The following is a 14,274-nucleotide window of genomic DNA, read 5'->3' as shown; positions in this document are numbered from 1 at the left end:
CTTTTTCCTTCCACCCTTCCATTCCAGACAGGGTGGTTGATAAGGAAAATCCCTGTTTTATTCACCCCTTTATGTACAAGCATTCTTAGCATAACTAAACATTCCATTCACTGCTGATCTTCCTAGACTTGAAATTCACCTTTCTTGTAGTCTATGTTGCTAACCACTTTGCCTCATTCATCCTCAGAAAAGAAAGTTATTTCTTAAATTAATTGCTTTTAATTGCTTAATTTAAGAATAACCAAAACAAACAAATAAAAATAGCTAAGGACAAAACAAAGACATTTTCAAAACAAAGAGTTTACTACAATAGACCTTATTAGGGGACTTATAAATGATATGAAATAGTGATGATTCTAGATATAAGATCCAAAACTCAAGAAGAAACAGTAAATAAAATTATTAGTAAATATAAGGTAAGCAACAAAACACTGACACATGAAACAACAATAATAAATTGGAGGAGGTGGCAAATTTGGGAATCAGGTTAGAGCTAAATAATGAATATATCTTTTCTAGGGAACAGAAAAGAAGAAACACTTCTAACCTTATACAACCTTATAAGAAAAAAGAAAATTACAGGCCAAGTCAAAAACATAGATACAAAATTCCTAAAAAAATTGTTAATCTAAATCTGGTAGTTTATTTTAAAAACCTGATCAATATAATCTACCATATTAACAAATTAAAGGAAAAACCCCAAATGAAAATTTCATCAGATGTAAAAATTACGAGTTATGGTAAATAATTTCATCAGATATAAAAACTGTGTATACAGAGTTTGTAAAGTTCAATCACCAGACTTGATGAGGACAAATCAAAGAATCCTAAACTAGCAAACCAATAACAGAAGGAAATTTCTTCACTTTGATAAAGGGTGATTACAAATATCATACTTAATAGTGACATATTCAGAACTATGTTCCTACACTCAGGAATAGACAAATAGGCTTTCACCACTGCTTCTATTCAACAGTGTTCTAAAGGTTCCAGCTAGTGTAGAAATAGAAAAGCACTGAAAGATCTAAGAACTGGAAATTTAGAATGAAACTGGCAGTATTTCAAGGTGATGTTATTATCTCCATAGAAATCACAAATTAACCTAGCTACAAATTATCAGACTAAGAGTTAATAGGCTTTGGAATTTAATATTAATGTCAAAAAGTCAAATGTATTTTCCATAAACTAGCAACCATCATTTACAAAATAAGTCTTAAGACATACCATTTAAAAATAAAACATGTATAGAACCTGGGCATAAATATAACAAAAGAAGAAAATTTGAAGTCCTTCTATAATAAGGACTTCGGTAGGCAGACATATATTCTAGGTTCTTGGATAGAAGGACTCCACCATGATAAGGTCAACTCTCCTTAAACTCATTTTAGGATTTAACACAATTCCCCTCAAAATTCCAACAGAAGCCTTTTTTTAAATTATTTTGCAGAAACATGATAAGCCAATTCTAAAATTTATATGGAAGAACAAAAGGCCAACAGGTGCCTGAAGAAATGATTTTCATGTTATTGGAAACCAAATGGCCCATGAAGATATGAAAAACTGTTCAACCTCACTGATATTCAAACAAAAGCAAACTGAAACCACAATGAGATAGAAAGCCTAGCACCTCCATCAGATGGGCAAATTTGTTTTTAAGTGGGAAATTTTAGGGTGTGGAAAAACAAGGATACTAAAAATACTACTGGTTAAAATGAAAACTGGTAGAATCATTTTGGAAAACAGTTCAACATTATCTAGTAAAGCTGAACATGTGCTTCTTTCACAATCTACCTATTAACACTGCCTAATACAAACCTTGGAGCAGCAATACTCAACCATCTGGTTTTAGGACCCCTTTTGCACTATGAAAAATAACTGATGATTTCCAAAAACCTTTTTTATTTATATGTATTATATTTATCACTCCTGTATTAGGTATTAAAATTGAGAAAAAAACATAAACACAAGAACACACAAGTACACACTCTAGTTCTTTGGTTAAGCAGTAAGCACAGGTTGTTTACATTCTATAAATAAAAATTTTCAAAATTGAAAAAATTAAAAAACAAAATGAAAACAAAAATTTAAAAAGTTCAAAATTTTATTTAGTGAGAGAAGATTATTTGATAGCAATGGAAAAAAAAAACCCCACAAAGCAATGGGTCATTTTGAATATATTTAAAAACTGCAAAAAAGTAAGAGACATGAGCAAAAAAGCCCAGACCATAATTAAAAGCCATACTAACAAAAAAGTTTAAACTACAAATGGATATAAACATCTAGAATGTTTAGCATAACTAGCAGTCAAATGCAAACTAAAGGAATCATCAGTTAGGAAGTCACAATAAATATGTATAAGAGTGTGGTGAGACTAGTACTCTCCTATAGGGCTGGTAGGAATGAATATTGGTGAAACTTCTCTGGAGGAATTTTAACACATATTATCAAATGTCAAAAATATTCACCCAGGAAAACAATAATTTAATTTCTAGTTATGAATCTAAATGAAAAAATCTGAACTTCATCACAAAAAGTATATTAACATAACTCTGGAGGGGCTGGGATTGTATGAGGCACAGGGTTAGATCCTCAGCACCACATAAAAATAAATAAATAAAGGTATAAAAAATCTGGAAATAATCTAAATGTCCAAAAAGGGATTCCCTAAGCTAAATGATAAGAAAAACTGCCTTATTTATAGACTCAAATATAAAATGGTAATATACAATGTTGCTTACCTTATAAATTTGGGGAAATAAAGATAATGTCAATAAGAATATAACACATAGAATTACAGAGTGTTTTTTTAAAAGTTCAACCTTTATTTATTTATTTATTTATTTACATGGTGCTGAGGATCAAACCCAGTGCTTCACCTGTGCTAGACAAGTGCTGTACCACTGAGCTACAACCCCAGCCCCAGCTCAGTGGTAGAATGCTTGCCTAGCATGCACAAGGCCCAGGGGTTCAGTTCCCAGAACTCAAAAAACAATCTAATCTTAAAATACTAAAAAATGTATCCATTGTTAGCAGAGCTATCTCTGGATGGCAAGCTTATGGGGGCTTGTAGACTGTTTTTGGTATCAACTAAATTCAATTAAATGAATTCATATGTTTGTAAAGTCACATAATAAATCTAACAAACCTCTCAATGGTTCTCCACACTCACTTTAAAACACACATCATTTGGGTGTTCAAGGCTCTCTATACTACATACTTCCAATATTTTTAGAAACAGGACTTGCTATTGTTTCCTAAACATGCACCATATCTTTTAGCCTTAGTCCCTTGCAGACTATTTGACCCTTGTAGATCACTTTCTCTACCTAGCCAAGTTCTACCATGTTTCCAAAGTCATGAGAAACATAGTACCTGAGTTAGTCAGCTTTCTGTCACTCTAACAAATATTTGAGAAAAATCAACAGATAAAGAGAAAAGGTTTATTTTAGCACAGTTTTGAAGGTTCCAGGCAATGATTGGCCTGGTTGCTCTTGGGCCCAAGGCAAGGCAGCACATCATGGTGGGAGCATGTAGTGTAGCAAAACTGCTCACCTCATGGCCAAGGAGCAATAGAAAGAAAGAGAAAGGGAAAGGGGTCCCATAATCCACTTCACTGGCACACTCCTCAATGACCTAAAGACCTCACATAGGCCCTACATCCTAAAGGCCACCACCTCCCCAATAGCACCACTCTGGGAATAAGCCTTTACCACATGGATATTTGGAGGACATTTAGGATTCAAAGTATAGCACCACCTTTTCTATAAAGGTTCTTGTAACTCTGTGTTTACCCAGACAACAACCAGTAGTTATTTCTCCTTGTCTTTGACTACTACAGATAGCATTTTAGCACTCTTATTACCCTAAATGTAATTTGCCTTAAACTTAACAGTTGTCTCTATTTTAATGCCTCTACTAGATTGTAGTTTTTTGGAAAAGGGCTCTAATTTTCTTTAGCTTTTTCTCTAATCTGACACACTTCTTCCCAGAATTAAGCATATAATGAATACTTGAGGAACTGAATAAATTATTGTCACAAGTGATTAGTCTCTTCTCTTGGGCATAAGGAGAAAAAGAAAGAATGGGAAATGTTTCTCATTTCAAACTCAGCATGGAATTTTTCATAGTAACAATGAGAAAAAAAGTACAATTATGGACCTATATCTTATTCTTTTTGCCAGATTACAATATACCCACGACTGGTAACAGTTACTATGGGCACAAAAATGTGTTTGAAATCCCCAGGAACCTATCTCTAAAATAGCTTTTGAATTATAGATAGTGCTTGAAGAGATAGGCTTGCAGATAATACACATTTTTCTTTTGGAAAAAAACACTACATTTACGTAAGTTTGCTTTAAGTCTCTTATGAAACAAAATATTGTTAATGACAATAGAAATTGTGAAAGAAGAAGAAGGAAAGTAGACATAATAAATACCCAAGTTAATTTCTAAAGAGCAAACTTAAAAGGGAGAACGTAGGTAAGTTATAAAACTTTGTTTTTACTACTTTCCAACTCCACCTTTATCAGATTTATATTTTGTGAAACAACTGAAACTTTGAGAAAGTCTTTGAAGGTTGCTATTTTTGTTTTCCATATAAATCTATAAATTAATATTTGCAATTGCTGTGCAAATAAACTACACATGTTCCTACCTACTCAAGTGTGTAAGGGCAAACCCCTTCCTATTCTTAATGTCATACAGTACAGTGCTTCTTTTTTTTTTTTTTTTTTTTTTTTGGTACCAGGGATTGAACCTAAGAGGTCTTAACTACTTGGTCACATCCCCAGACTTTTTAATTTATTTTGAGAGAGGGTCTCACTAAGTTGCTTAGGGCTCATTAAGTTGCTGAGGTTGGCCTCAAACTTGTAATCCTCCTACCTCAGTTTCTCTAGTTGCTGGGATTATAGGTATGAACCACTATGCCTGGCACAGTGCTTGGATGAGATATGTTGTGAGGTCTGCTCTTTGTTAGATTATGGTGGTAAAGGGGAGCCAGTTGGGATAGTTCTTAATTCATAATTGGACTAATCTTCCAATGCATATAAGTATTGCTGTAGTCATTCAGAGTATGTACTGAGAACTGTACTAGGTATTCAGAGGCAAGTAAGATATATAAGACCTCTCCCCTCAATTTCTATAGGTTTCTGCAGAACTCATAAATAATCTGTTTGAGGAAGTGAACCAATAAACAAACAAATGTACAAGATAATTACAGATTAAGGTAAGAGCTGTAAAGGAAAAAAAATAAGCAGGACAGGGAAGCTATTTAATAATCAGTGAAGGCTTCTCAGATATATTTAAACCTCAGAAAGTATAAAAGGACCTAGCCACACACTCTAACTGGGGAAGAGCCTTCCAGGCAGAGTGAAGAAGTGGAAAGTTCCCAAGATGGAAACAGACTCATTTTGTTTAATGAACACAAATGAGGCAGTATAGTTATGTTTTTCAAACTGTGGGTCATGTTTTAGATTGTGATGTCAAATTTGTGGGTCACTGAATTTTTTAAAAGGATGTCAAACAGTAAAAACATCAGAATCACATGGTTTCAGAAAGTATTTTTAATGAACGTTCATTTCAACTATGTGAGTATGCACATGTGTGCACTGGGTTGCACTATATGCTTCTTAATGCAGGAAGTGGTCAAATCTGCACCAGGCAAGGAGAATAGTAAGAGGTAACCATGTAGGGGTGGGCAAGAGCCAGATGATGTATGGTCTTGCATTGCAGGCCACCATGAAGATTAGGATTTTATTCTGCATGCAGTGGGAAGGGGAGTGACATGATCTAATTTGACATCATGGCATTGCCAAAAGATTACTATAGTGAATTTCAGAAGGCCTGAGCACTGATCTTGGCCAAGCTACTAACACCAGGGATTTTGAGCAAATCACTTAATATCCCTATGCCTCACTTTCCTCATTTTAAAAATGAAAAGGCTGAACCAAGATGACCTTTAAAATCTGTGTATTGCTAAATTTCTACCTATCTTTTGTTTTTTTCCCTTGGGCATAATGAAATTACTACTGACTACAGAATCACTAGTTCACTAGGTCTAGTTCTGAGTTACTTCTTAAAATACTATAAACCATGTAACTGTAAGAGTTACATTTCTATTGAAAGCAATTTTAGAATTATGTCTTTACTGTAACCAGCTATGTTATTTGAAATGAGATCTCTGGGCTAAAAGTGAATCAAGTGCTTTTGCAACTCTCTGGTGCAAAGTTTGGAGTGTGAAGAAAATTGGCAAGGAGGCATGAAAAGACTTACTGATCAAGCTATTTGGAACAGATTTCCTTATTTGTTCTAGGTCATCAACTGATATATAATCTAGGACAGTTTAAAGTTGCAATAAACTTCTGCTGAGCACTAGAGTCAAGATGTGCAAGCATAACTCCTTTCACAGAAACCAAAATGACTATTGAGATGAAATATTGAGAACTTATTATATGCTAAGTCCATGGTAGACAGTTTGATATATGCTTCTTCTTTTAATCCTCCTAACCTTATCTGCATTTCATAGATATGGAAACAGGCTAAGAATAGACAACTTTGCTATATAGTGGCAAGGTTGGGAATATAAACAATTTTAAGGTAGGCAACATAAAGATCCTTTTTCAATTCCATGTTTATAAGTTATCGTGTATGTTTTAAAAAACTACTGTATGAATATTAAATCCTCAGTTAAATAACTGACAACTCAAGAATCTGTGATATCTGAACACAGAATGTTCAACCAATAAATCAATTCTGGAGTCATAGGAACTTTGTTAGGTGTAGTGTGAGACTATAAGATAATTTGTTCTAGCACTGGAAGGCCTACACTGTGGGTAGTATGGTGGTTTATATGAAGTGAAGTTGTTAGGCAAAATATCAAAGAAACTGGCATATTCAATTAAGTACACGTCAACAGTATTATGGCAGTTTCCAGATTCATTTTCTCAGAGTGTCTCTGGTGAAAAGCCAGTTAAAGAACCACGGAATGGCCAGTGTCGCCTGTGTTGTAAACTTAATAAGTGTTCTATAGGTTCTATAAACACGAGAGAGATGCTAGAAAATCATCGAATTTCCAGTTTACATTAACCCTTTAAAGGAAGCATCAGACGCACCACTTGCCACTTGGAGCAGCATACACAGTATGCTATGGAGAGCAAAAAATTTGAAACGTGCAGAGCAAGGTTCCTGTGAGAGTCGAAAGCGTCCCTGATACTTCCCACAGAGACACCCACAAATACCCTAGCAAAGTTGAGGATGCTCATTTTACACCTTTGTCAACCCCGAGGACGCAATGCTCACCTGTCACATACTCGGCTTCGAATCTTCGCCGGATCTCAGAGATGAGCTTGGCTTTATTCTGGGCGTGATTCTGGGTGGGAGACACGACAGCTTAGATACTTCTCGCACTACACAGCTTACCCTCAACCCAGCCTACCTGCACCCTGGAGAGCGCCCCGGGCCTCGGAGACTGTTTCCGAGTACACGGTGCCAGCAGCGGTGCAGTCGGCTCCTCACCTCGGCCATGATCACGGTTGTGGATGAGACTGCAGTTGCTGAAGTCGTCGCCTCTTCCACCGCCGCCGCCAGAGTATCTCATCACCCGGCCAGTCAGGCCCAGAGGTAGACAGGGAAGGGCAGGAGGGGGAGGTGGTCGCGTGACACCGGAAGGCAGACGGAAGTGGTGCTGCACCGCTCTATCGGAGGCGGCCGACTGGGCTTGGAGGAGGGACAAGGCTCTCAGCCTGGTCCCCATTCGCTTCTCGCTCGAGCCCCACCCCCGACGTCCCCCCACCCTCCGCACTGCGGTCCCGCCCCCGCCAGCAGCTTGATCTCTGGCGCTGCCCCCGCCAGCTCCGCCCTGGGGAGCTGGGCTGGCCATTCGCTTTCACAACACTCCCGGGAGGTTCCGCCTCTTCAGCCTCCCATGGCAACCGTCTCCCAGCCCACTCGGTTCGCTCCGCCTCCTCTGCATTCCACGCAGCCTCCGCGCGGGGTCTCCCAGAATGCAGCGCGCTGGCGGGAGGTTTGGAAACTTCGGGCTCTGCACCTGCGTGGGTTTTCGTGAACGTGGCTTGATTAAGGTAAGGCAGAGTCGGCTTCTTTCCCCTCTCCGACTTCGCGGAGTGGGAGGCGGGCTGGACTTGCACCCCTTGCCTTCACTGTGCGGAAGAGCAGGAGGGGAAACCGGTTTCCCGGAGCCTAGATCTGTTTTCAGTAGAAGGATTGAATTTTAAGTGCTTGCTGTATTCCGCTATTATTTCTCTGAAAACTTTCTTCATCCCTTCAACATCCTTCCCATTTGGAATGTGAGAAACTTAAAAGAAAAATTCTCATTGAAATCTTTAGACTCAGTTATGTAGAGTAAAATGTGAAAAGCGTCTTTCCGATTTAATTAAGGTAGTTGTTCTCAACGGGAGCGGTGGGCGGTTCTACCGCTCTGGATACATTTGGTAATTTCTGGAGAAATTTGTGGTTGTCACAATTCTCACTACTCGAGGAAGCCGATCTACTGGTTTCTAGGGGGCAGAAGCCAGGGACGCTGCCAAATATCCTGCAGTGCATAGAACAAACCACAATGGCTGGCCAGCGCAAAACATCAATATTGCCAAGTTTTGAGAAAGGTTTGGATTTATGAAGTAGTGGAACAAATTTCAGGTTCGTTAATGAAAAATCAATAAGTGAAAGGAAATCGTTGTGCATGCAATGTTGTCTTTCTTAAAATTTGAAAAGTACTGAAAACAACAAAGAAGTTGTCAGAATAGTCTCTGCATCATCCGTAGACAGCCACTATAATATGGCACTTAAGAATCTTTTTGCCCCAGACTGTTTCATATATTTACATTCTTTTCTGGGAAAAAAAATCAAACACATTGTCTAAAAATGGTTTGAATACATATGCAGAGACTGTTTCAGCTAGGATGTAGCTCAGTGGTAGAGCACTTGTCTAGCATGCTGGAGGCCCTGGGTTCCACTTCCTGCGCCACTAAATAAACAAATAAATTCAGCTTTAACTAAAGTTTCCCTCTAGTTCCACTACCAGAATCTGATATCCATCACCTTGTCCGGAATCACCAACCATTCAACATTTGGCATAAACTGTTTAGTTTTGCTTTTATATTTTGGACCACACTACCTGGGTTTGAATCTTAACTCTGGCACTTTCTATCTGTAGAAAGTGCCAGAGTTAAGGCCTTTGGGAATATCCTGAAATTCTGTCCATCAGTTTCTCATTTTTGAAATGATATAATAATAATCCCTATGGCATAAGGATGTCACCAGGAGTAAATGATTAAACTGAAGTGCTTAGAACAGTACCTGGCACTATTCTATGAGGAAAAAAGAAGTCCCTGCCACTATTCCCAGATAAAATACTTAGAGAATATAGCAATTATAGGTAAACAGAAAGTATATGATGCTGTTTTAAATATTTTCATTTCTGAAAATAACATACTACAGTATCTCCTGTTTGCAGTTTAGTTTTTTAATATATTTTTGAAATGTAACTATTATCATTAACACAGTTATAATATGTTCATTTTAACTATTGTGTGATAAGCCATCTGTATGTATTCATTATCCTATTGATGGTAATTGAGTTTTTTTTCTTTTTTCTTTTTTGTAATACTGGGAATTGAACCCAGGGCTTCAGGCATGCTAGGTATGATCTAACACTGACCTATAGCCCCATTTTTATTTTTTTGGAGACTGAATCTTACCAAGTTGCCTAATCTGGCCTGGAACTTGGGATCCTCCCACCTCAATCTTCTAGTAACTGGGAACAGATACATGTCACCGCACCACACATACCTTTTACTTTTTTTTTTATTGCAAATAATAGTGCAGTGGACATTCTAGAGCAATGTCCTTATTTGTATGTGACATTATTTCCCTGGATTTGTATCTAGAAATTAAATAGCTGTGTATGTGCATTTTGGTTTACTGCCAGATTACATTCCAAAGTCATCTTTCCCTTTCATTAATTACTCCTAATTGTTAGCTTTGTTTCCATTCTTGCTTCATTCACATCTTCAACACTGTCACCAAGGTCTTTATAACACAGAAATACAATTTTGTTGTTTTTGAATTTGAAGTCTTTCAATGGATTATTGCTTATAGGAAAAAGACGTTCTTAGTATGGCATAGAGAGCCTTCTTTTTTATATACCTTTATTTAATTAATTAATTTATTTTTATGTGGTGCTGAGGATCGAACCCAGTGCCTCACACATGCCAGATGAGTGCTCTACCACTGAGCCACAACCCCAGCGCCTAGAAATTCTTCTTTAACTTAATGTTCTTTAATTCTTTAACTTAGTAAATCACCATTCCCCTACATATACTGACATTTTAGGCATATTAGATAATGTTGGGACAAGAAAAGGGGAAATCAATTCTGGATAGATTCCCAATAAATGGTTAATATAGGGGAAGCCATTTTAATGGTGGACATATTTGGTAGACAACTTAATTCGCTTAACAATGTCAATATATGGTTAAAAAGACATCTGTCAACATTATGTTTGTAAGATTGTGTTCAGTTGGGCATCTTAATTCTACCTCTTTTTACAAAGATTTTTCTGCTTACAATTGATATGACATCTTTTGGATTTCATATGCAGATATTATACTGCTCTTATAGGATGTTTCTGAACCATAGTGGTAGTTTATTTAAAGAGTTTTGAAATTTATAGTGCCAAAATGAATTAAAAGAAGTACCATGTTCATTGAGGGAGGGGATTAGTAGAGAAGAGTGGATAAGGGAAATAATTTATTGCCAGCCTATTATGTTTGTAATAGCCTATTATGTTTGTAACATAGGTTACTGTCATTCCTGGTATCCTTGGGTGACTGATTCCAGGACCCTTACACACAGATACCAAGATCTGTTGACGCTCAAATCTGTTATATAAAATGGTATGGCATTGTATAACACTTACACAAACCCATCTATTTTTAATCATCTCTGGATCTTATAATATCTATAATACTTATAATACCTAATGCTATGTAAATGTTATGTAAATAGGTATTACATTCTCTCATTTAGGGAATAATGGCCAGAAAAGAAAGTAGGCATGTACAGTACTGACTCAATTTTTTTCTGAATATTTTTGATTAGTAGTAGGTTGACTTCACAGATGAGGAACCCATGGATATGGAGAGCTGACTGTATATGCAAATGCTCTGCCAATTTATATAAGGGTCTTGAACTCTGGTGGTTTAGTATCTGCGGGAGGTCCCATGACCAATCCCCCATGGTACCAGGAAATGAATATACTCCAAAATTTAACAACTGAAACAGCACATTTATTATCTTCTAATTTTGAGTGTCAGGAATTTGGGAGCAGCTTATCTTGGTGGTTCTGGCTCAGACTTTTTCCTGGGGTTGCAGGATCTTCTCCCAAGAAGACTCACTCATATGGCTTTGGCAGGTCTAATTTTTTTTTGCTGGTTGTTGGTGGGAAGCCACAGTTCCTTGCTGTGTGTATATCTCCATGGGACTACTGTGTGGCAGGTTGTATCCCCCTGTGCAAGTGATCTAAGAGGTGAAAGAGGAAGCCACATTGCTCCTTATGACCCAATCCTGGAGTCACAAAATTACTTCTGCCCTATTCTCTTGGCTAGAAGCAAGTCACAATACCCAGCCTTCACACAAAGGGAGCACAATTAAGTGCCACTTCTTGATGGAAATTGCAACAACGAATTTGTGAGCACATTTTATAACCATAAGTGATATATTTGGAAATTAGATAATAAGATATGACATCTCCAGTTTGAAAATAAATGCTAATTGAATCTGCTTTTAAGTAAAATTGCCTCTGTAAATCAAAGTCCTTTCTGTAAAATACAGTCTACATTGACTTCAATTTTAGGTTATGGTTCATAGTGATGCATTTTTCTAATTGAACTATTAATAGATTTTTATCATGAATAAATAAAACTTAAGCTTTTGGAGTTTGCTTCTCATTCAAGGAAAAAGAATCTTATTTACTTGTAAATGATCTAGTTTTCAGTTGTTTCTCAAACAGTTGAAATTTCTGGAATACAAAATGGTGCACATGTGGGAGAAGGATATGAGAGTTATTTATAGTGGACAGGAATCTTTCTTCACAAATCTTTAAGTATGTAACTATTCTTTTGATGTTTGGAAGGTTAAATACTTTATGGGCCAGAGTTAGCCATGATGACGATGATGACAATGATGTTAGCAGTAAACATTTATTTGAGTACAGTAGTTTCCTCTTATACATAGCTGATATATTCTAAAATCCCCAGTGAAGGCCTGAAACCATGTGTAGTAGTGAGCTCTCTCTATATAATGTTTTTTCCTATATGTCCTGCTGCTTTGTCATATAGTACCCAAGTTAATCTATCTTTCCAAATTCTGTGTTCTGATGCCTCCTTTGCATCGCTGCTCTTGAACTTTGGGGCCATTGTTAAGTAAAATAAGAGTTACTTGACTCTAAGCACTTTGATAATTGAGACACCTATTTAAACAGTCAGAAACATAGATATGCTAGACAAAGGAATAATTCACATTCTGTCCTAGATAGGAAGGAGTGGGACAGCATGAACTTCATTACCTTAATTAAAACAGTGCACAATTTAAAACATGAATTGTTTCTAGGATTTTCCGTTTAATATTTTCAGATCACAGTTGACCATGAGTAATGAACTGCAAGACCGATGACAAGGAGTAATACTGTACTTCCTATTTAACAGGCTTTATTTCAAGTGCTTTATATTTAATCCTAGTACCTTGTGAGGTAGATTTTTATTTTTTATTTTTTTAATTTTTGGTTCTGGGGATTGAACCCAGAGGTGCTTAACCACTGAACCACATCCCCAGCTCTTTTTTGTTTTTTCATTTTAATTTTTTTATTTGTTCTTTTTAGTTATTTTATTTAGAGACAAGGTCTTACTTAGTTGTTGAAGCTGGCTTTGAACTCATGATCCTCCTGACTCAGCTCCCAGGCTGCTGGGATTATAGGCATGTGCCACTGTGCCCAGCTAGGTAGATACTATTATTATACTCCTCTATACAGATGTGGTTGTGAGGAACAAAGAGATTAAGTAAGTTGCCCAAAGTCACACATCTAGCAAAAGGAAGACTCAGATTCTAAGCCTGTTCTGCTTAGCATATGGTAAGCATTCAGTAGTACTTTTAAATACTCTCAAAGCAGTGATTCAGTATGTGTAATCACTGAATAAAGAAAACATCTTTTTAAAAAATGTGTGTTCAGTTTAGATGGTTGATATTTATTTATTTTGTGTGTGTTTATTTCTTTTGATTTTTATTATATTTTACTAATTCTCTTTAGTTACCTTTCTTATAACCAGTTTGTTCAGAAGAAGAAAATGGATGCCTGGACAGTGTGGTGGTTAAAAGTGTACACTCAGGAGTCAGAGGGCCTCATTTCCAAGTCTAGCACGATTGCTGATTAGTATTTATCTGTGAATCATTGTTGCAACCTTGGGAAGTTTTCTTAACTTCATTAAAATAAGGTGTTCACATTTAAAGAGGAAAATAGGAATATTTATTTTATTTTTGGTACCAGGGATTGAACCCAGAGGCGCTAAACCACTGAGCCACATCTCTAGCCCCCACTTTGTTTTCTTTTATTTTGAGACAGGGTGTCTCTCAGTTGCTTAGGGCCTTGCTAAATTGCTGAGGCTGTCTTTGAACTTGTAGTTCTCCTGCCTCAGCCTCTGAGCTGCTGGGATTATAGGCGTACACCACCATGCCCAGCAGAATACTTATCTTAAGAGAATAGTTGTAAGCATTAAATAGTGCCTGTATTGTACCTGGCATATAGTAAGCAAGAATGATTAATAATTGTACTATCCATTATAATAATTGTATTAATCCTCAATTTTTCCCTACTTTGAATAAGAATAATGTCTTCCTCGGGTAATAACTTTGTAAAGTAAGATTAATTTGTAAAGTAAGATTAATGTCTTACAGAGATTTTGTTTCAGCCTTGCTTTAGCCTCTCCTATTTTTTCTTTCTGGGGTTTTATATTTGTCATATAGCCTGTACAAACTCTTGTCTTCAGGAAGCAGGAGCCCAAGTGCCTGGACTGTGGGGAGTCTAATTTGGGAATCATCTTATTTGGGTAGAGCCCTGAGCTTCCTGACAAGTAAACTATTGATTAACTGAATTGTCATTCTATAGGAGCTAAGGTGAAAATAGAGTTGGTAAGTTTGAAACAGAGAGAGAAGTAGAACCCTTAAGAAATTCCCTGTGCCAGAAAGAATGTCTGAAGTCACTTT

General features: G+C 36.8%; 1 protein-coding gene across 2 annotated transcripts in view; it reads right to left on the bottom strand.

The window, feature by feature from the left end:
- The window catches only part of Mospd2 (motile sperm domain containing 2), a 43,412-nt gene extending 35,770 nt beyond the window's left edge, over positions 1–7,642 (bottom strand). For both annotated transcript variants that reach the window (XM_077106339.1, XM_077106340.1), the window contains exons 1-2: positions 7,516–7,642; positions 7,300–7,369 (exon numbers count right to left, since the gene is read on the bottom strand). In XM_077106339.1, the coding sequence (XP_076962454.1) occupies positions 7,300–7,369; positions 7,516–7,524 (79 nt within the window). In that variant the 5' untranslated portion in view covers positions 7,525–7,642. The remainder of the gene's footprint in view (positions 1–7,299; positions 7,370–7,515) is intronic.
- Between the last annotated feature and the right edge of the window lie 6,632 nt (positions 7,643–14,274).

Source organism: Callospermophilus lateralis, chromosome X (genome assembly GCF_048772815.1).
Source record: "Callospermophilus lateralis isolate mCalLat2 chromosome X, mCalLat2.hap1, whole genome shotgun sequence".
In the NCBI taxonomy this organism is placed as follows: Eukaryota; Metazoa; Chordata; class Mammalia; order Rodentia; family Sciuridae; genus Callospermophilus; species Callospermophilus lateralis.
Note: the sequence above shows the minus strand (reverse complement) of the source record. Positions and strands in the feature narration are given on the sequence as shown.